The 24,291-nt window shown below is 40.3% G+C and overlaps 1 protein-coding gene across 2 annotated transcripts in view; it reads left to right on the top strand.

The window, feature by feature from the left end:
• NRG2 (neuregulin 2) overlaps positions 1-24,291 on the top strand; it is a 328,293-nt gene that overhangs the window by 296,076 nt on the left and 7,926 nt on the right. For both annotated transcript variants that reach the window (XM_090065050.1, XM_090065052.1), the window contains 4 exons: positions 16,550-16,652; positions 17,660-17,783; positions 19,021-19,148; positions 24,030-24,254. In XM_090065050.1, coding sequence (XP_089921176.1) covers positions 16,550-16,652; positions 17,660-17,783; positions 19,021-19,148; positions 24,030-24,254 — 580 coding nt within the window. The remainder of the gene's footprint in view (positions 1-16,549; positions 16,653-17,659; positions 17,784-19,020; positions 19,149-24,029; positions 24,255-24,291) is intronic.

Below are 24,291 nucleotides of genomic sequence, written 5' to 3'. Positions count from 1 at the left end.
AGATGTGCCCACTGTGAACAAACTTAGTTCCATGCCTATGGTGTTCCTAATGGCTCCACAGACATTTATGGTAACACTAATAAAACATAAAATTGAGTAGACTTTTCATCTTTTCTTCACTTTGTTTTATACTGATGTAAATTACACTTGGATAAAGAATGGGCAAACAAGCAATCATCTCCAGGGACCTGCAGAGTAGGGTCCAGATTCTAATGCACCTGTTTAGGTGCCTAAATGTGATGTCACCTTGCTGAAGTCCCTGAAAAATAGCGCACGTAAAAAATGAGTGGTTCTTCTTCCTCTTAGCTGTTTTTTGTGACCCAAAAGTAAAATGTTAGTGTGTTACAAAAGTCTCTGGATTTTCATGGACTCGAATAGTGAGAAATCAAACCACACTTAGTCTTCTAAATCCCCCTAGAGGCCTAAGAGGTGCAACTGAATCTGGCAGGGGAGCAAGTAATAACCTGTTTTCCTTGAGAACAGCTATCCTGGGATAGATGCAGACAGGTGAAACCTATGTTAGAATAACTGTCACAAAGCAATATTTTATTCCTGATTCTTTCAAGAGGACATCTTCACTAGTTTGAGTGAAATTACTCCATTTTAGGGATTTTTGTCATTTTTCCATTTTACTGGTGCAGTGTGAATTACACCGATGTATATGTGTCTTCTGTCCATTGCCAGAGAGAGAAAAAAGGAGTGAGATACATATCAGCACTTTATTTTTTTTAATAGGAGTCCCTCACCCCTTTCTTATTTGCTCCCATTTGTCCCTCCCCTACCTGCCATTCCCAATTCACTTTTATCTTCAAATGTTCTTGTTTGAATTAAACAGTGTCCCTGGTTATTTAAACATTTCTAAAGCTACTTGCTATAAATAGCTGCCTGTCCATTGTACATTGACATCAGCACATGATCAGCACAGAATTGTCCTTACCATGACATTGGTTTACTGAGTGCAGATCAGGGCAGTGACTCATCTTCCCAGAAAAGCAGTTTGATTCAGTGGGATTAGCTCTTTTTGTAATGTGCATTTCCATTTCCACCTATTCCACATTTATTTCTTTTGGATTTTCCACTCTACTGGGGCACTGCAGAAGAGTGAAACCCAGACTTTAAATGCTAGCATACCTCTAACTGCAGATCTATTCATTGCCTTTTCCTGTTGTAGCTCCACTGGGGTGGTGCCAACTTGATCCATAGCTCTGCTTGACAGCACCATCCTGTCCCATGTGTTTCAGCACTACTCAGGCTGAAGTATTCAGCTGCAGTGATAAAGGCTTGGTGAGAGTCTGTTTTCTCTTCCCAGTGATTCCCAAGGAAACTGAAGAGGCCCTTATTGTGTCTGAATATTGGATAAGTAGGGAAGAAGCATGGTCTGACTGTGAAGAGAACTGGGTTTGTTTTTGGCTGTGATGTTGACTGGCTGTGTGAACCAATAAGTCACTTGGCCAAAACTCTCAAGCTTTGGTGCCTAAAGTTAGGTACCTAAATGATTAGGCATCTCAGACAAGAGGTTTGACTTTCAGAGCACGGTGATGAGGCACACACTCAGGTCCCTGTAAATCACCTCTGCTTCCTAATTTCCAGGCTTGTGGGTGTGTGGAGTGGGAGCAAGTAGGCAGAGCTTGTCTCTTGGTGGTAAGCTCAGGCTTGGCAGAGAAGCAATACAGACCTGGCTTCAGTAAATGATGAGCAATTGCAACACCAGTTTGCTACAAAGGAGAAGTGTATATGTGAGAATGATGTGCTTAGGTGCTAAATCTTGACTGAAGCATGTAACTATAGGCACTCAAGGTAGAAGGTTTTGGTCTTAAGGGTTTTTTGGGTTTCAGTTTGCTCTTGTATGGTAGGGAAAGTACTCTTTTACCTGCCTCAATGGAGCCCTGTGAGACCCAGTTCCTTAAAGTAACTTTCCAAAAAATGTGTCATCAAGCCAAGGAGAGAAGCAATAGCCTGCAGGTTGGATAAAATATTGAAAGTGGAACGTCATGTCCAAAGCCCTTGGCTGAGGGCTGTGAAACCCCTACATTGTGACCACATAAAGAAACCAGCATATGACTTTAAAATCACAAAGCTGCCATGTCACAACACAGAAGGAGCTGGTTTCTCACACCAGTTGATGTGTGCCTTTGGCTCAAATGATCTTCTGTGGGACTCAGTCATGAAAGGTCTGGTCCACTCTGTATCCTGTTGTCTCCTCATAGCATGCTTATGGTTTTGCTACGCTGCATCAGACTGTCCTTGGGAGCATGACTGTGGAAAGCTACCCAGTCTTTTTACTCCTGTTTTGCATGCACAAATATCTAATGTTACGTAGCCTCTTTGTGGCTTCTACTCAAGACTCATTAATGCTGCTCTCAGGCTCAGGGGTGTTTTTAGAATGATTTCACAGCACTTTTTCCTCCTTTGGTGTAAACATTTTCACAGTAGCCCTTCCTAGCACAGTCTGGTGAAATGTAGATCTGCCCTTATCATCTACCCAGGGATTTTAGTTCAACTCTGAAGCAGATTAGGCACTGTACTGACCTCAAGTCATAATTTTAAGGTAGAATAGGGCTTGTTGCCCTCTGAAAGTCCCTTCATAGACCTCAAGATTTTACTTTTATCCCAAAAGTTTTTGAGCATCTGAGAGTTGACATGATTTTTATTTTTGCATCGGCTTTTACTTTTGTTGTTTCCCTGCACTGTAATAAACACAAAGTTAAAATAGCCTCAGAAACAGTAAATATACTCCACATGCTGCACTGAAAACTAAATTAATTCATGTCTTTGATACACATTTTTTGCCACAAATGTGCAATAATTTCAGTTGCACTCTACTGAGACTTTGTGTTAGCAAATCCTTAGATGCCTGCAGGTTGGCGGCAAAAATTGTTGACTATATATCAGCAAAAAGCTGAGTAGTACACGGGTATTTTAGAGCTGGAGGTCCTGTCCCAGTGAATCAAATTGCATTTGACTCTTCACAGGTGTACTTGGATACTGTGAAGCAGGGGTATCAAACGTGGCTCAAGGGATGGACTTGGCCCACAGAGTTGGGTCATCCAGTTTGCTGTGCTTCTTGTGAGATGGACCACCCATTTCTACAGGCTGAATTTAGCTCATGTATCTCAATGCCATAGCTGCTTGTGCCCCAGCAGAGGTGGCATTAATCCCGACTACTTCAGTGCCTACTGAGTTAATGCCTGTTACCACCTCCCCCTTTACCTACTGCCTAAATCAAGGTTTTTAGTCACTCCTGCTAACTAAGATAGGCAGCAAAGGGGAAGAGAAGGAAAGCAGTAGCCCATAGGGCCTAAAAAGTTTGATATCTGTGCTATATGTTATAAAAGCAAAACTTTGTGAATATATGGTTAAAAAGTGAAGAAAAGAATGTGGACTGTTAACCTGATATAATCAATGGTTAACTTGGTTAATTGATACTGCCAGTATTTAAGCATTCAAAATTCACAAGTTAATCCCTATTACAAACATAAAAATCAAATGAAATTTTTGGAAATCAGATTCTTGTTTTTTTTTTTTTCCCTTCCATTTTCTGAACCTTTTAGGTACATATGGTTCATGATCTCAAGGGTTTTTCTGCAACTTTGAAAGCATGATCCGGTGGCTGGAGTAGTTGGGGCTTCACACAAACAAATGTTATGTTTCATGGTTTCCAGTAAAGTCACTAGAAACATCAGTTCTGTTTAGCTGCATACAAATATCTGTTTAAAGAAACCATTTTACAAGCTTCATTTAAACTGAGTTAAGAATATTTACCCTATGTATTAGGTTCCTATTTGCAAGAATGAAATTTTACCAGTTCTAAAATTCCCAGCTATGGTGGTACAGGTTTGCCTGCAGAGGAGGCCCAATTTCCAGTTGTTGCTTTTAGAACAACAATGGGATTGAAAGAAGAGAGGAAAAAGGATTCCCCCGTGTCTGTTAGCATTTCAGTGTTCTCCACTTAGCAATGAAGTTCATACCTTACTGACAGGAATGTGGTGTAAAACAGTGAGTTCACATTTTCAATGCTGCTGTAGCTTAGTGTCAAACTGTTATTTTAAACAAGCTTTGTGGGCAGCAATGTATATGACAAAGCAAAGAATAATGGTAACAGCAGCAGCAGCAGAAAAAGAAACACCATAGTTGAACCTGTTCCTTTTGAAGGCAATGGAGTTTTTACTTCCGTGAAAACAGATCTGTTCCACAGGTTCCCAGTCCTACATAGATCCTCTTCCCTGCTGTATCAAAGTCACAAAGACCTTATGCAGGCACGAGGTTTCTTTTAGTGGGCAGATATTTACAATCTTTTTCATGTTAACTGTCCTAACAGCCACAGCCTTGTCAGATAGGGAAACTGTATCTTGGGCCATCAGAAGGGGCCATGGCTTCGTTTGGCTACATGGGCAGATACAGGATTTTGAAAAAGGCGGATGCAGAGGCTTTGGTGCATCATCACATATAACAACACACATCTCCAGTTATAAAGAAACTAGCTTTATTACTACCTAGGGCTATATCATTCACTTGAAGATCAAAGCAAAAATAATTACAACTTTACTGGAGTGTGCAATAATTTGCTATATTATATATTAAGTATTAAAGACTCAACAGACTAGGAAAAAATAATCAAAAGATGTTGTTTTATCAGTCCTGTAGTCATTATAAGTAATTGTACATCTCTTAGGAAGATTCATAGACCAAAATCAAGCCTTCTGGGCATCTTGACAGTGCATCCAACATTTCACTAATAGCTATTTCTATGCCGGAGTTAATGTTCATCTGAGTTGATGTTTCTATACCTGGGTTACTGTTTATTGGTTATAGCTAAGAACCATCCACAGGGTTGTGGAATAGGAGAAGCAAAAAGAAAGAGTAGCATGACTGGTATAACATTAAGACCATTAAAAGGAGAGAGGATCATTAACAGCCTTTTTTAACAAGGAAATTTTTTTCCCCCCCGAGACCAAGAAAAGTTCTAGGCAGGGACCCTTCCCTTTACACAGTCCTGTAGGCCCGATCTGGCCTATGGACCTGTATCATCCAGCCTGCTTGGCTCCCCACAGGTCCAAAAATTTGGCAGTAGGGGAGCAGTGGCAGTGTTAACTGCTGCTCCCCTGCTGCCAAATTCCCAGATGTGTGGGGGGCCTAGCAAGCTGGACAGCATGGCCCTGCATGCTAGTTCAGACATGCAGAGCTGGGGTTGCACAGGGCTGAATCCCGGTGTAAGCGGCTGGACTGATGCAGTGCAGGGCCCGATCTGACTGTATGAGGCCAAGTGGGGATAGTGTGGGGTCTGATCTAGGCATATGGGGCCCAACCCGCCATGCCCATGCCACAAGGGATCCACTGACCAGCCGCATGCCACTTAACCAAAAGTTTGAGCAACACTGCTCTAAAGGGAACTTTTGGGGAAGTCTTGTGAAAAAATGAGTGTTATAACAAAAATCCATGTGTAATCTTAACTACAGCACTTGCTACTAAATGATATGCTGTATACGTTACAACAAAAAATGTATTCCACTTTTACATGCTTAAGTGTCACTTACAGAGCTGTGTGAATGCAGGTTTTGGCATGTGCACACAGTTTGGTTCTTTTTCTACCTGTTGCAAAATAAGATTGCCCAGATATGTCCACACTTGCCAAAAGTAAAATGGAAGAGAAACCCTCTCCCACCTTCTGGCTCAATAGCTAGAACAGCTACTCAGGGAGTTTGAGACTGAGTTTTAGGCCCCCATCATCCAGAACTGATTTGAGCCTGCATCTGAGCAAAATACTTTAAGTATCAGGCCACGGGCCAGGCATTGTCCAGAGCACTCTTTGCTTCTCCTCTTAAACTTGGCCCACTTCGGTTAAACTGCACTGGGATATTTTCTGCCCCATTTGGGGCAGGAGCTGGGGCTACAGCCCAGGGCTGTCTCCCTTGCATGGCAGTATTTATTTCACTGAGCACCCCCTTTCTCTGGGTTGCTTTTTTGCTCCTGGCCCCACTTATCTTCCCCTCCTGGCTACCTGGTGGCTAAACTTCAAGCAGGCTGGAGAATACAGTGAGTAATGTGCAGCATATGATGTGCTAGTTTGAACACTCGTCTGGGAAGTAGGAATTCCAGGTTAAAATAACCTCTGAGTGAGGAGCACCTAGAACCCAAGTCTATAGATTCCCTGAGGAAATGCCATGCCTACTGGGCTAAAAGGTGAAAGGGCCGCAACAATAGGCTAAATTTCTGAGTTGAAAAAGGAGAGGTCAGTTCCTTGGCATAGGGGTATCAAACCCATCAGGCCCCCAGAACTGGTCTGTGCATCTGATCAGGCTTACAGTCTGGGCCTGACACAGCATGCAGAACATTCCCCAATGGGGCTGGGCTGGTACATGCTGCCTGCAGCATCAGGTCCAGTTTGAGACCAATGGGCACACCTGTGGGCCAGATGATAGGGTTCACTGGCCTGCATGCTGTCTTTGACAATTCTTCTTTAGCAGATCAATTATGTCACATGGGAAGCAATGTGTATAATTGATTGCTTGACACTTTTCATTTTAAAACCCTGCCTTCAGTTGCTTACATCTTTGTAAACTAAAAGCATTTTATGCATACAAATAGTTATTAGTGTCTATAATAAATGTATATTACTAATATAAGATAATATATGCATCTGTGTGTATATATACTGATACACACACACATTTTGAAGAGCTGGTTGAAAATAAACCACAAAAGTTTTTAAAACTTTAAATGTTGCACAGGGTAATACAAGATACAAATTAGGGGAGAATCAGGTTCTGTGATAATTAAATGGTTCAGTACTCAAATATGTTTTTGGAGAAAATTTTACTGTAGTTCATAAACATTTACATTTAGTATAAATTCCCCACAAGTCATTATGCTGTTGCAGGCAAAACTTATCTTGTTGTAGAACAAAAGCACTAATACTGACACATAAATTATGAATATTTATGGTTTGTGTATTGTGGCTTCGAAGAGTTGGAGCACTGGACTGTACATGATAACATGTATTCTGGACCTGAATGCAGGAGAAATGGCTACTGATGCACAGGGATTTTTTTTAAGACAGCACCTTCAACACTTTTTGGGTGCAATTATATAAGGGCTTTATAGCATCTTTCAAAACTGGTACTTGTTTTATATATTTGCAGTTTATTTTTTCATTAGGTCAACTATTTTTTATTTAGCAATATCTTTTCACCCTACACTACTTTATTATATTGAGCTAATTTGGAGTTCAGATGGCACACAATTATTTCATCTAATAGGATGACTGTTATTTCTAAAGTAGACAAGGCTACGGTATATCCTGAAAGGGAAGACTACAAATTTTGAAGAAAGTTGGGGAGCAGTTCTGATTTTTAAGATCTGTAGGGATGGTTTTCTTACATAACCTGTTAACTATTTGCTTTATTAATTACATGATGAAGTATATAACTCCCTAGTCATTATAATTAATCAGTACATGTGTACATATATGATGCAAAAGCTATGCTGCAGGATATACCAGTATATCTAAGAGCAGATTTCAGATCAGATTACACAAGACTGCTATAGACATCTTTTAATTAAGAATAATATATTGTTCTCTTTATTGTTAGTGCTTGATATTAGGTCTGTACACAGAGAATGGGTGGTGAAAGTGACTGCTGTCTAATATGTGTATATAAGTCCAGTGGATTTATGCAGTAGCAGTGTGCGCCACCTTTCTGAAGTCAGGATATGTTTCCTAAGACTGTGTATTTATGAACCTGAACTCCATACTAGGTACTAACAGACATGTCTCATCTCTAGAGAATTCATAATTAACTACCATTTCTATCAATTCTGACATTTCTTTACGTTAAATGGTGCATCTTGTGGGAATTTAAGATTCTATGAATGCATACACTGTGTTCCTACTTACTGAATGAATAGGGAAAGCTAACCTGCTTTAACCACACAGTGTGTATGTTTTGTATATTTAGAAACCTCTGACAGACCTGTTTTTCTCTTTCTCTTTCTCTTCCTTGTCCTCTTTCTGCATTGGCAGAGCATCTTGGATTTGAATTAAAGGGTATGGAACAACCATTCATTTGTTAATCAGAAGCCATTAAGAGCTGCCCACATTATAGTTATGGCTTTAATGGGATGATTAAAAAAATCAGCTGTTCTGCTCTTTTTACTGGCACCAAGATAGATATTTGGACCAAAAACTTCCTTAAATATAAACCTATAAAATTCATGTGTATTGTTAGCAGCACTTATTTCTTTCTCTGGATGAATGAGAAGCACAGTATGTGTAATAGTATTGAGATGTTCAAATTGCTCTGTGTCTTCTCACTTCAAAGGCTTTTTTCCCTATATTTAATTTGAAAAGATAGAGTTTCTACCTATTCAAAACGTGACTGGCAGATGCAGTGTGGGACTGGGCACATGCTTCAGTAAAAGAAAGGATGGTTTCTAGGAAATTTGGGAGCAGGGGCTTGAATCTATCGTCATTCCAAACACACAGCTCCCACTGGAACCAAAGAATGTTCAGTAACAGACCTGGGCCACCTTTTTTTAATTCCCCTTACCCCTCCACCACCTCTCTCCCTCCTAAAAATTGCTCATTTTGTGCTTAGAGTGGAGGAACTGATGTAAGATTAAGATCAGCTGAGTTAACATAGAAGAAAGAACAGGATCCCAAGTTGAGGCTGACTAGAGATTTTTTTAATTACTTGAAATGCCGTTGGATTGAACTCTAAAAGACTATAAGCCAAACATTTTTTTAAATGCCTCAATGACTTAGAAGCTTCCAACCATCTTACTATTGGGCAACTTTAGGTATCTATCTGGTCAAATGTGAGTCCTGTCTGCTTTATCATAATTTTGCTATTTTCACTTCCATTCCCTCTCTTCAGAAATACAGTGAGGTGCTCTTTGACCTAATATTTTGTGATCATTTTCCATTGCTAATGTATCACCTCTGAGTTGTTTTCTCTGTGTACTATAGTTCTGCAGAGTTCTCAGGTGGCCCCTAATTTCTGGATTGCTCCCTGGTTTACAATGCGCATTCACTGTGCAGAACTATTCATGGCCAAAGCCCACCCAGTTGTTTCTTCCACCGGTGTTTCAGCAGGTGGCTTGAGAACTGGTGGTGTGCTATTGCCTCAAATAGTTTCCAATACAAAACTCTTATTGCTGTTTTTCTTGGGATATGTCCTGTTGACTGTACCAACAACTCCTTTCAGCCCTCTCTGAGCCTTCCCAAGGGCATATTCTGCTCTCCTTCACACCTGTGTAATCACACTAGCTTCTGGACGTCACCAGGAGTAACAGGCAGCAGAGAGCAGAATTTGGCCTTGAGTTTCCCGTTTCCCTTAAATAACATTTCTGTTCCTTTAAACTTCCCCTCAAAACATTCTGCATATCCCTGAGTCCTACTCTCCCTCTTGCCCAGTGCTGCGTCTTTTCCAAATATATGTCCTTCTTTGTGCAGTGTGGTGCCCAGCTGTGCAGACAGGTTCCACGTGGAGTCTAATAAGTGTCCTGAACTGTATTCCACCTCTTGTGTCTTATTCCTTCTCTTTGCTTACGCTTCTCTGAGCCAGATTCACTGAAGTCAGAAGGTTATTTTAGCCTAAAGCAAGGGCACATTTTGATACCATCTGTACTTCTGTGGGGTTGCAGCTGCAAGAAAGCAATGTTAATTCATCCGTAGAATCAGCACATCCCCTATCTGCCTTGATCACACTGCTTTCACAGCCAATGGACTCACGTCCAAGGTTTTGACAGTTCCCTTCCATTTGCACTGGCAGAGAAGGGGTTTCTGTAGTGTTGTGTGTCCATAGCCTTCCTTATTGGAATACTTTCAGCCATTAAATTCTTCACCAGGGTTTCCAGTCTGATAAAAAAAGCATGGACCAAAAGCAAAACTAGTCCCTGTTACCTTGCCCAGCTGCTTTGCAGTGGCTGATAGCATCCATGATACCAGTATTTTTCTCAGAGAACCTCAGATCCTTTCCTTGATCTAATAAGGAAAGAATCTTTGAGATCTTTGATGATATAACTCAACCCCAAGTTCTGCTCAAGAGGTATTTACATTCTGTGCTGTTTACATTTTCTAGATGTTGCAGCAAATCCAAGTTCACAGGATTTACATTTTGATTGATATTTACAAGTCCAAGAGGACTCCCTACTGCCCTGGACTGGGCTGTATATGCTGCTATACTAAAAAAACCAAAATAACCCTTGGAAATAAATTCTTTATTTCAGGTTTCATCCAGTAAATGCACAGCAAATGCAGATGGAAAGGGAGGGACAGAGAGAAAAATAGTCTTTATCTCCCAAATAGAGATCTTATAATATAGCACAGAGAAGACCAGCATGGTTAAGATATTTTAATTCCATGGGATGGGCTCACTAGCCTTTCCGTTTAGAAACATTGGAATTACATTCTCCTTTCAACCATCTTGTATAAATTTCCAGTCACCAGAGTAAGAAATAGGAATTTCTCTCCAAGGCTTAAATTTTTGATTCCTCAGAGTCTGAACCTGTACAGCTCTGAGTGCTCTAGATTCCAATTAACATGAATATAAAATATGGTGCTTCTCTCCTTGAGGGAGGAAGTCAGAGCCTGTCAGGATCCAAGTGCAAGCGGGAGTTTCACTATAGTCCCTAATGGATGTTGGTCCACTTACCAATCTGTCATATCATTGGCCAGAATTTTGCACCGGTAACAGTCAAAAAATAAAATATTTAAAAAAAAACCCCTAAGAATTTTAATTCTGAATCAATGTGAAGCAGTTTACTTGATCTGAAACAAAATGTTTTGTTTTGTTTTGTTTTGTTTTGTTTTTGGGAGCTATATAATCTTTTTTTGGAGGGGCCATTTAATTTCTTGATTTTTAATAGATTAATTTTAATCTGTTTAATCTTTTGTTCTTTTAATTTTAGTCTATTTTTAAATGTAACTTGCCATTTTGAAACAGAAACTGAAAGAAATCTTTTGAAAATATCAAAATGAACCATTTAAAATATGAATCTGAACTGTTTTGATGTTTCCAAAAAAAGTCCCCTATTTTGGGACATTATTCACTATATTTGATCTGATACCACAAATAGTTTGAGTTTCCCCTTTAGCATCCTGAAATTCCATTTTTCAATAAATTTACTGTCTGTCAAAAAATGTCATCCAACACTGCCTAGGATCAAGCTACCAGAACCAATTTACATTTTTACAGCAGGCTATTTTGTGCTATAGAAAGTTAATTGATTTTGGAACCAGGGGTTATGGAGAAACTGGTGCTGCTAATACAAATACACTTTTAAATGACTGTTAGAATTGAGGATTTTTGACATCCCTTTTTATTTTACTTCTCCCATTTTTCACTTTCCACTGTCATTATTAAAACACAAACATGCCATGCCACGTCTTCAGCTGCCTTTTCTCCTTCATTCACCCGTCACTTTTTCATGCGTTTCCTGTGGTATCCATGGTTAGTATTGTGACAGTGTCTGCCTTATGTGTCATAGAGTGGTTTGTTCATCACATTTGCTGTTTTAGAATGATGAAGGTGATAATGTTGAATGTGTTACATCATAGGTAGGTTGACAATATATCCCAGATTGGCTGGGAGAGTCCCAGAGTTTGGAGGGCAGTCCTGGCCAGCTGGTGAAAATTAAAATTAAAATTAAACAGAGCATGGAGGCAGTAGCAGGAACTGTGAAATAAGACATCCTATTAATGCTGTTACTTCATAGGTGATTGTTAATACCTGTGAAGTAAAGAACAGTGGGTCATTAATGGGCCATTGACTCCCTGCAGTGGGGAGTGGGGGCAGAGGCAGGCAGCGTCCTGGATTTCACATTGTCCCATGTAGTCACCCTAATCATAGGTGTGCATGGCACCTGAAAGACAAAAATTGACAGGCCTTAACCTGAGTATGTTATAGTCTACATTGAACATATAATTATTGTGTACACTGCATTATTTTCTTCCTCTCACTGTTCAAATTACTTTATATACATGAAGATGTTATGCTTTCAACCACCTCTTTAATGAGACATCTTGGTGCCACCCTAAATTGTCTTCAGCAGCCTACTTTAATCTCAGACTTGGAGATGTGGCACATAGCTACAAGTTATATTGCTGAACAAAGAGTTGTCAGCTTCAGATCCAGGGTCTGAACCTGCATCTCTGGTTCAGCCCAGACATCCCCGTTGAATTGAATGATATTTGATACACTTGCAGGGAAGGCAGAACCAGGGCCATATGTCCATTTGAATGGCACAATAGAGACTAGGATTTGTTCCTTAGGGGAGAAGTTTGTAATATGGGTGAAGAAGTAGGAGGAAATAATTTCTTTGATGGTTTTACCGCTTCCCTTCCTACACCCTCTTTTCCACAAAATGAAAGGCAGAGATCGCATCTGATAAATTGATATTTTGGCAGCAAAAATTATGAACTATGAACATTCTCTGGGAATTTTTTTCACTTGTTTTTTCCATGGTAAAGTTTCACCCTGCTATTCCCCACATAAAAATAATCTCTGTTCACCCAGCAGAAAAATTCTTGACCAGATAAATCCTTAACCAATACAAATCCCTATTGGCCTGTTTTTATAATTTGTTTAAAACATCAAATTAAAACAAAGTGGATTTGATACAGTTTTCAAATACCTAAAGGGTGGCTATGAAAGGGCTGGAAATAGAGAGTGGCTGTAGGGTACAGATCTAGGAGTACTGATTTCAAATTGCAGCAGGCCAAATTTAGGTTGGTTGTTAGGAAGAACTTTCTCATTATGAGCATGTTTAAATATTGGAACAGGCTACCCACAGACACTGGGGAATCTCCATCCTTTGAAGCTTTTAAGAGCAGGTTAGAGACTCTGCTGGGATGATTTAGTTAAGGACAATCCTGCTCTGAGAAAGAGGTTGAGCTGGTTGGCCTTAAGTTCCCTTCCAGTCCTACTATACTATGAATCTGTGAGTGCATCTACACATGCGCTTTACTCTGGAGTTGACTAATTAGCTCCACAGTGAAATATCACTGTCTATGTATGTGCCAGTATCAGGACACAGTAAATTAATTAACTCTGCTGTTAGGATAGCACTGTTGGGGACAGTATTTGTAGAGTAATGTGTGCTGCAGTGCACATGTAGATGGTGACAGGGGCTGTCTGGAGCATGAGGCTACCTGCTTCTTAGACCTGAACTTTAGCACCCTCATGCCCCTGCCAGGCCCTCTGCTGCTCAATCCCGCCATCCTAAGTCTGTAGCTAACCCACTGGGTCCCCTGCCAGCCTGGGACTGCTCCACTCTGGCTTAAACTGCTGTGGTTCAGGGTGCACATGCACTTGGGAGCAGCTGAGTCTAGCACAAACTGCGCCGGAGTTTATCACATCACCTTAATGACATTTGTAGATGTACACTGTGGTTCTAAAACAAATGGATTAACACAGTCTCTATCTTGGCAATTGCCACAATTTACAGCAGTGATCATGGAATGAATAATACCAGCTGTGAAGAAGGTTGTCAGAATTTCCATAGCTTTGAAAGTCCATAGTTATCTTTAAGCTAAGTTCAAAGTTAAGCTTTCCGGGATGTTTTACCTTAAATCTAAATTGAGTAAATATAGTCTAGGAAAAAGCCATTTTCCAGAAAATAAAACATGTTATGCTAGAATGCATTTATGGTGATTAAAATGAATTAATAAAATCCACAGAATGAGCAGTTCTGGTGTTGGAGCAGCCAGTCCTGAAAACTCAAAAGAATAAATTATTTGTGATCCTATGAAGCACTGCTCACACCAGGAAAAAGAAAAGTGTTCACTGCCTGTTTTAGCTGTTCCTGCTGTGGCTGTGCTCCAGGTGCTCCTAGTTGCCATAATACCTTAGCTCCAACTTTACTGGTTGTCAGACAGGGTTTACAGACCCTGCAACCAATGAATATCACCTGATTTTTAGTACTTTCTAGCTAAATCATGGCTCCTGCTCCCTTCCCCAGTTTGATGACTTCCCAAGCAGAAACATCCATTTAGAATAGTGATTCCACCAATGCCATGACTGCACCAGAGAACTTGCACCATTTTTCTGTACAATAGAGCTGGCCTATTGAAATCTCAGCTCAAAAAGGAAGGGAAAGATCATGTTTCCACTGCCCCCAGTACTTACACAGCATTTCTTACCAAACAAATACATAGGGAATGGAAGAGGAAGAAAATTGAGCTAAACATCCCAGTCCAAAGATGAACTCTTCCCCAAAGTATTATAAATGATTTAGTGTAATGGGGAGTCCAAAGAACACCAGGGCAACCGTCACTCCCCAACTACTGGAACATCAGCATGGAGCTGCATCACAGGGGAAGATCACATCTGTGCAGAAGATTAGTGCATAGTCTGGGTACTGCTTCAGGCCCCATTAATCCGATGCAGAGGGTAAATTTAATCTGAATTGAGGAGGAACATGATACAGTTTTTATCAAAGGCCATACTACTCAAACCCAGTGTTGGCCAAGAAAAGGAGTTGGAGCCCAAAGCTCGGGAGGTTTTTGGTTGCCATCCTTAATAAAAGGTGAAGGAGGAGCTAGCATCTTGGCCATACTAGTGAAAATGAGTTATGGGAAATTCTCATAAGAAAGTCTCTAATTTTGTCCCCTCTATTTCCCAAGGAACCAGTCTTTGAGCAAAGTATTCCTCTCTGGCCTGCAGGGTGGATCTCTGTATGCACTGTGTTGATTCCTATATAAAACTTGCAGAGGCTCATCATGCATCTCAAGTGCCTGTCGTGTAATAGATGTCCACAGTGTATAACAAAGTAGTGTGGACTTTTGGTCTCTTTTTGGCACACTAGAACAAATGGTCATAGTGTGCAGAATAAAATATTTCTGATTGATTTTTTGCATGCTGATGACTGAGCTGACTTTATCAGCCTCTAGTTTGTCAGTAACAGTTTCTGTTCTTATCCTGTTCAGAGCTTCAGAAAGGGTTTAATTTTGTTTACAATTCAGACTTCCAAATGGCAGGCTAGGATAGGCCAAAGTACCAAATTTGTTGGAATGTATTTTTCTCTTCCCTTTATTTCCATTCTATACCCTAGATCTTGAACATGACTCTAGTATTCCTAGAACCTAATGCCATTCTTATTTTCCTTCTAGTTTTTCACCTCTAGCTTCACAATTGCTGTGGGATTTTAAGATGGTCTATTAAAGCGTCTTAGTGTCTCTCCTGGTGGAACATTCCATGATACCAAATGTGAGAAGGGTTTTTCATGTGAGAAAATGTTCTTGAGAATGTTAATTAAGGGACAAACTCCCCCAAACCCACAATGTTTTTTACATAATACATGTTACTGGGGCATCACACACAATAGCTATTCATTGCACAGGTCATTTTGTGGGTCTTCCAACTATAGTGCTCACACAGTGACATAGTAGAAGACCAAATTCTATATCATGCAGTTGGAAATCCAGAGTTACATCACTGATGTCAATCGATGTATCCACCTGAAATGTAGAAGGGAGTTTGGGCAATTGTGCTCATAGAAGAGAAGAGCCATATAGCTGATGATATTTGAGTTGAACCAATCTAAGGTTGTCTAAAGCTTAGCTTATCCCCAACTTTTGCATAAAATTTTGGGTATCTAATTTATTTGAATTAATTACTTTTCTCCACTAAGGAGCTGTTAATCTGTCACAATTGATGGTTTTCAGTGGATTTGTATTCCATTACAAATTACTATAATTACTATAGATCACCAACTATGTCTACCTTAATTTCACAAATGCACAAACTGCATAGTGAGATTAAGACTGATGTCCTGTGAGATGATACATACTTAGGACATGTCCAGGAGAGCAACTGAGAGTCTTCTGTAATACTTTTTGTGAAAATTATTTGATTACTTTTAAATCCATTCATATAATCAGTTACCACATCTAATTACTCCATCCCCTCCAATCTTTCCACAGTCTCACTGCTTTCCTTCATGCACATCTAACCTTTGGTTTTTTTCCTTTCAGCATCTGCATGCTTTGGGACATGATGTGTTATGGTTTCTGGAATACCCCTAATCTCCAAAGCATGCAGATGTCGCAAAGAAATTGCACTTCTGAGTCCATCATAGAGACTAATACTAGGTTGGATTTTGTGATGGGGCCATCAAAGGATGCCTGGGTATATGTAGTGAGTGGGGGGGGTGTGGTTGTGGCCTTTATCTGTTTACCAGATCACCTGGGATGGATGCTGAAAAGTCAAAAGAAAAGCTGTGCGGCTCTTGGAAGTCATGGGAGAGAAGTCACAGGCCTGTTATAGGGGAGGAGCTGATAAGTTTATTGGAGCTCTTAAGAGAGCTTTACAGGGCAGGAGTGAGGAGCATGGGAAGAGAGGAAGGTACTATATTTCAGTATGCTTGAGAAAAGCATCTGTAGTTTTGGGTGCAACCAGAAAGGAGCCATGGAACAGTGTGAGGTCTGTCCATGACAAACTACACCTGTTTGATTCTGCTTCCTAATGGGAGTGTCAGTCCTTGTGCAGTCAGAACACAGCATTTGAATGCAGGTACATTTTAAAATAATTTATTTATCTCATCTTTGCAGAAGCTGAGGAACTTTACCAGAAGAGGGTTTTAACTATCACTGGGATCTGTGTTGCATTGCTTGTGGTTGGAATAGTTTGTGTGGTGGCTTACTGTAAAACCAAGTAAGTATTAGTTGCCAAACAACAAGTATTAGTTACCAAACTTTACAACAAGATTGAGGTTCAGGGTTAATACCTCCAGCTATGACACTTATGGACCTAAATAATACTTCAGAAGTTGATAGTACTACCCAAGTTATATCTGCAAAACAGCAGTGTCTAACACAGCAGGAATGTAGAGTTCAAAATCTGTCTTCACCTGGCCTTAGTTTCCCCTTGAAGTCAGAAAAGGACCAAGGCTGTTGTTCACTCTGTGCTGGTGTGGTGTGGGACAGGACTGGAACAGGACTTCTAGCCTAGTCTAGACCGGAACATAACTTCTAGTCTAGCATGGAACAGGACTTCTAACCTAGGAAAAATGGTACCAGACTGGGATCTAGGAAGGCCTCCTTCCCCCTGGCACCTACTGGACATGGGTTTTTGCTGGGTAGAATTCTATGACTTACTCCCACCCAGTATGCATGTATGTGACAGCATATCTGTCTAGACAGGACAAGCCTTGTGCACAAGTTTAGTTACCATGTTAATGCTTGCAAATCCACACTGCATAGGCAGTAGGATTGCAAACTGTGCAAAAGTGCCCAGATTGCAATATACACAGCTGGAAAAGTGCCGTTTGGGAGCATAAAGTGAAACAGAATCCTGCCCTGAGTGCAACCAAGCTACAAAGTTTGAGTCTGAATCCAAATTTTACAATATATTCCATGACCACAGAACAGAGGGCTGGGTTTGGGCCCATATCTGTTTAAAAGCTTTGGAAAACCATGAAAATTGTAGGTAGTTCCGAACACTGGGGAATTCACTTTTCTTGTGTTCATGATTTTCCACAAGCCCAGTCAACAGTAAGTACAGTAATGAATATTACTGTAATAAGAGTTAAAAGTTTCCCTTTACGTCCTTTATTTGTCTCCTCTGAACATCTTGGGCCTGAAAAGTCCAATGAGTTATTAAAATCTAAAGTCTAACTAAAGCAACTTAATCTGTTTCTTGCTTTTACTTTTTTTTAACAGAAAACAACGAAAGCAAATGCATAATCATTTACGGCAAAATATGTGCCCAGCCCATCAGAACAGGAACCTTGCAAATGGCCCTAGTCATCCCCGGCTGGATCCTGAAGAAATTCAGATGGCTGATGTAAGTGCCCTTCATGTAAATCAGTGCTGGAGGCTACTGGACATATTGTTCAGGCTCCAATTGTTTATTACGTGTGACATTAAAAAAATCAAAATGAAGACATGCATGGGTCCTTTTCTAAAGTGAAAATGGGAGTGGAAACTTGTTTTTTAAAGTCAAAATTTGTCTGGCTTAGGGCAAGGAATTCAGAGCAGAAATATTTGAACTGGCCATATTTAATTCTGCTTCCCTCTTTGTGAGACATTCCTGGTATTTTCTGTTCATTAAGATATCCCCAAATGCATCATTCTATAACATTACAAATACCATGCATGACAAGGGTGCTGACAATGTGGCTGGGGCTGCTGCTGTTGTTATGTTGTATAGATATAAATGGCATTTCATACAGAGCTATAGTCCACCACTTTTGCTTGGAACGCAGATATCACAATGATGGACTCAGTAAAGAACTTATGCTTCAGAAAGGCACATAACCATGTTAAGTTCACACATATGAGAGGTCCCACTGAATTCAATGGTGTTATCAGCCTGCTTAAGTGCTTTTCTGTGTCAGGAAAGAGTAAGAGTAGGAAGGCCTTAGATTCATAGCCAATGAAGACACCAGACTAGTTTCCTGCCTGTGCCCAAGCCCTGGTATTCTAATTTTTACTTACTTGATTTCAACCATCACATTTTCTTAGCATTTTTTGCAGAGAATAGAGTATATGTTGTCCAATACATTGTACATAAGGGTCCAGAATATTATTGGTCATGAGTATAATGAATTACTTGACAGCTGCACCAAAAATAGATAGATATGTTGTAAAAAGTTATAGACAGACAGTCATGAGTGCAGAAAGAGAATCAGCAAAAGCAGCCACATTACCATTCTGTGGCCCTGAGAATTCCCCAGCAATACCTTGTAAACTCTCTTGGTGATGAGCAGGCATAATCCATGCAAAATATGTGGTTGATCACTGCCAGCTCATGGAAAATCTGAACGTAATTATTTGAACTACACCCCATGTCTTCAAGGCTCTTGGTATTCTTCACACCCCTTCATACTCCTTGGCATTTTGGAGAGGCCAGAACAGAGGCACACAACAGCCATAACTTTTTAACCTTTTGGATACATTGTTGCAATTCTCTCTTTTCACTGAGCACTGAGCTGCATGCCATCATATGCTTGTTACATGGGTTGATATAATGTAATTTAACCAATATCATTAGCTGATCTTTGGGATACTTTTCATTACAGTATATTTCTAAAAATGTTCCTGCCACTGAGCATGTGATACGAAGAGAAACAGAGACAACATTTTCAGGAAGTCATTCCTGCTCACCGTCTCATCACTGTTCCACAGGCACTCCAACATCAAGCCAGAGGTGATGTATGCCATTTCCCTATAAAGCCATGCAATCACTCTAAGGATAATTTTAGCAAGACAAGCATTGCTTAATTCAAAGCAAATACAACATATTTTTTCATCTTCATGGTCATTTTTCATGGACGTTTGCAAAATACTGTCATTTAGGCTCTGTCTACACTGTAGGTTTCTGTAGTGCCAGCTCTTTAATTTATGGTTGTGAAGAGGTGTGATGGCAGAGTGACCTTGCTTTACTGGCAAAGACTCACAGCGTTGGTGCAATTATTCTGTCAAAAATGTGCTTTTGCTGGCATCGCTTATTTTTCAGTACTGGAAGAAGCTATGTGGGCAAAAGTACATATTTCATGGCATAGATTATGTCCAAACCAGAATGCTTTTCTGTTATAGTGTATATCATAGGAAGAGATAGAAGGGACCCCAGGAGGTCACCTAGTCCAGTTGCCTCCAAATCAAGGCACGACCATGCCAATCAAGTATCTGTCTAATCCCTGAACATTTCCAGGGATGGAGATTCCACAACTTTTCTAGGTAGCCTATTCCAATTTTTAGCCATCCTTATAGTAAGAAAGTTCTTCCTTTATAGTAGATCCAGGTGATCCCTCCATTTTGGCTGTGCTGTGCATGCACAGTGGACTCTGCACTCACTGCCTAGTCAACATGGGCTCCTGCCAGAGCTCTGCATAAACAGTAAACTCTGAACTCACCAGCTTACTGGGCAGGGTCTGGCTGAAGCCCCTGTTTTCTGTGGCTCTGGAGCCCAGAGGATGAGTGCTGCTGCTCATCCCCCTTCCCCTTCTTCCCGTCCCCACTGAATTTAGCAGCAGGGAAAAGGAAGGGAAGAATAGTAGTGGCAGGGCCAGGAGGGCCTAGGAGGAGGGAGCAGGGCCTCCCACCAGGCCCCACATTGAGAGGGCACAGTTGAAAGAGGCTGTGACCCTGCCACTATCTGGATCCACCCCTGTGTACCTGCAGAATGCATGCAATATACTTCCTCTGAACAGAAAATACTTTAGCTACCCTAGTGCAGTGCTGGAGCAGGTTATTTTTTTCTGTGAAGGGGAAAAGCTAAGTAGCACAGATGCAACCCTGAAGTAATGCAGTTTCACTGCCACCTGCAGAGCTAGCCTTGGGTAATTCTGCAGGGGATCACCTATGTTTGTGTTGTTACCCAGAGCACAGGGCAGTGCCATTAAGAAATAGCCAAGCTACCTTCATGTGTGCTACTTTTGAATCTGGAAGCACTATAGCCACTATAGCATGACACTATGCTCAAATTAATAAGCCATGCTTCTCAATAGAGCCAGTTCGTCCTCCTGCATCACCCCATAAATACCACTATGCTGTTTTCAGTTTGGGAGATAGTGTACTTAGAAAAACAAAGCCAAGTAGCAAGTTTGTGGTGCGGACAAGCCTTAGGCTCCATTTATGCAATACCTAGCTCTCATATGGAAATTTCCATCATGCCTTAAAGTACTTTACAAAGGCGGCTTAGGGCCAGGTTTATGAATGTAGCTTGATACACAAAAGGGCAGAAAGACAACAAATAAGATTTTGAAAATTATAGGTACTTAGGTATCTAACTCAGTTAGGTATCTAACACAGTGTGCTAACTCACATTTCCTTCAATGGCAGTTACTTGCTTGACATATGCAGTTTCCTTTGACTATCCCATTGGTACCTATAGGTGTCTTCAGGTACCGATATATCTTTACAGATCTTGCACTAAGCATGTAAATCATTTTTGTAAAAGGGACCTAGGGTCCTACATCGCATCATTTTGAAAAGCTCACCATTTATGTCATTTGCGTACTACAGTCCTGTTGCTTTAAATTCATCAAAAGGTACTTGAGATGGGCTCAGGGACTCATTTGGGTAACTTCCGTTTCAGAAAGAGTGGTTGACAGGATATTTACAAAATCACAAAAGGCTCAGATTTGACTGATAGGCCTGGGCTCACTATGACTAATGACTAATCTAATACAATTATAATAATTATAATAAAATTCATTCTAATATTAATATTCCAGTGGTTATTAGCATTTTTAAATACTACAGGTAAGGTGTATATTCTCACAGCCACAGGATGTGTTCTTCTGAATTTATGACTGCAAATGTGCCTTTTCTCCAGCTGGGTTTTTAAGTCTGGTCATAGAAAAACTACTTCAGATGATTGCTGTGGCATGTTTAGAGCTAAACTTTAAATGGAAAAAACTGGGTTGTACTTTTGCAGCATACACATACACAAAATGGAAGTATCTACAAGTAGGAAAGCATGTGTCTGAAGATAAATAATTTATTACACATGTACAGATAAACATATATGTAGTGTATTTTACTAGTGTTTGAATATTTTGCCCTATTAGGTCCTGTAGTATATAAGTATTGAGGGCTATAAACATTCTTAAATACAAGTGTAGAACTTCAATGTTCAGGTCTGATTTGGCAAGTGCAATTTTCACCAGCAAACACTTCTTCATGCAACTTATTGCAGGCCAGTGTGGTTCAAAATGTCAAATTCTTGGACTTTGTATCTTCAGAAGTAGAACTTTCTAAGGCTACCATAACATTTTGGTTCTCAGTTATGTGTGTGATTGTAGGTCATCAGAGAAATGGCAGTAGTTCTTGTTGAGAGACTGTCAAGATGTTATTTTTCCACATTTTAAAATATTCATTGAGGTAGAAGAAACTATGCATCTATAAAACTGGGGTTATGACCTTTTTCAGGCATATTTCAAATAGCAAATAAACCTTTTCCATTTTACAGTGTCCAGGAAAGTCCTGGGTTGCATCCTCGGATACCCTAGAGAATGGCTCAGAATGGATATCTTTATGCCTGTGTCTTTGTGGATGTTATTTTTCTGTCTCCTTTATTCTAATGAAAGCTGTGTTTATTCTAGTGAGGGAACTCTGAAAAAGCATTCAACACTGAAACATAATTGTAAGATGACACTGGCATGTTTATATCTTGTTGGTGAATGGCAGATCATCTGACAAGTCAAAAGGTCTCAGGCCTGATTCTGATTTCACTTTTGCCAGTCATCCACTCTAAGTTTATGGACATATCAAAAATGTACTTTATGACAGAGTTTTGCCATATGTCAGCTGCTCTGTGGCAGCTGCCAATGTGTATGCTCTTACCCTGTTTTAAGTGTAAGCTAAAGCAGCTTAGTCCTCAGTGAAAGAGGAGAGAGTCACCACAGTATAACTACGTGTTTTTCTGGGATAAGAGCATACATGTGGACAGTCACTGCAGAGCAGCTGATGTGTGGTTAAGTCCTCCTTCTTATCACATTCTGGTAAAGTGTTTCTATGTCCACATCCTAAATTTTGGTAGATGTTGATTAATCCTTTGCATTGTAGATATTCTGAGAAGTGTTCCAGAAAACAAAAGATCTTTTGAAGATACTCATGTACCTCCAGCAGTGTTACCATTCTGTTAGTTCACAATTTTTGGTGGTTTAGACCTGAATTTTTCAGCTATCCACACAACATTTTGCATTCCTGAGTTGCACATACAAAACACAGGGCTTTAGTTGTGTGCCCAGAGGTACATGTGCAAGCATAGAGCTGTCTGGCATGCTCCCACCAAGTCCTTTGAACTCATTTCAAAATGTTTAGGCCTTTAGGCCAGATTTACAAAGGTATTTAAACACCACCTAAAGATGCAGGTAGATATCTAGAGAGCAAGAGAGGCATCCAGTTGCCAAAAGAGGGTTCCATATCACTCATTCTCTTTTCTATGGGGACATGATTTGACACTGGAAATTAATTTGGTGGTTGTAGCTGAGAGCGTGCCTTGAGTCATCAGTAATAAATATAATATTTTATAATTAACACATCCTTTGAAAGCTGTTAATAGTACTGTCATCTTGTGGAAGCACTCATCTGCAACCTAGGACCAGGTTCTATGTGGGCATAACTCCATCAATTTCAGGGACATGAAGCCATTGGAGAATTTGACTCCCAGACCAGAGACAGGTTGGCATTTCTGAAGCGTTGGACTATTACTCACAGAGAAGATCTTTTTCCCATTAATGGTCATATTCCCAATATTGGGCTGATCAACTCAAAGCACAGGGGATATATGTCATCTCCAGCTGTCTGCACAGAAGTATGTTGGCACATATAATGCCAGTGTGCATGCATCAAAAGATTCCTAGGCTGGATCTCTTGATCTCATATTGTTCCTTCCAACTATAAAAATCAGCCCCTGATATCAAAGAAAACTCCTACTGATTGTCAGAAAAGACTTGGCTACCTTGCCTTAAGTCAAATACGCTGTAGTCTTATTGAGGTACTGAGTCTCAGCATCCTATTTGGTATCTACTTTTATTGGCCTCTTTCAACAGCCTTCACTGAATGGAATTCCTTCTTTGCAGCACATGCATGTTCACATGTAAAGTCCCTTGCTAAAACACCCGTTGACTTCAGTATTTAGATCAGTAGTCATGCTGTAGGCAAAAAGGAAGCAGCAATCTTTGGACTTCACTTTTCTAGTGGGCATAATCTGAGCACCCTTTCCGTATCTAACTGGAAACACAGCTCTGCAGGTATAATTAAATGTGGGCATGAATGGAGGTGTGTACCTGTTTAAGTAACTGATCTGTCAGTGCAATAAGGCTGTGACATTTCTATTTGTCTTCTTTTATAACCAGCAATAATTACACTTACATGTAATAGGGAAATTTAAAAAAAATGAAGGCCAGGTTTTAAAAATCAGGTCTGTAACAAGACCCATTCCTTTGAGTCAAGCAAAGCACAGAATGAAGTGTAAAATGGACTCAGTAGAACAAATTAGTTTTTGCATGACAGTGCATTTTGTAGGAACAAATGACAAAAGTTCCCACAAACTTCTCTTGATCTGTGGTTTGATCTACAGACATGAAAGCCACACATGGAGCTTGGAGCGGACAGAGAGCCTGACTTCTGATTCCCAGTCTGGCATCATGTTATCTTCAGTGGGAACCAGTAAATGCAACAGCCCTGCCTGCATTGAGGCTCGTGCCCGCCGAGGACCTGCATATTGCATTGAGGACTCAAGAAGACCCATGATGCAATATAGGGATTCTGTGGATTCACTGCGAGACTCACCGCACAGCGAGAGGTCAGGCTTCACTGTTTTGCACCACCACCAAGATGTA

This window comes from Crocodylus siamensis, chromosome 10, assembly GCF_052110815.1.
Source record: "Crocodylus siamensis isolate JL-2025a chromosome 10, ASM5211081v1, whole genome shotgun sequence".
NCBI classification, from domain to species: Eukaryota; Metazoa; Chordata; order Crocodylia; family Crocodylidae; genus Crocodylus; species Crocodylus siamensis.
Note: the sequence above shows the minus strand (reverse complement) of the source record. Positions and strands in the feature narration are given on the sequence as shown.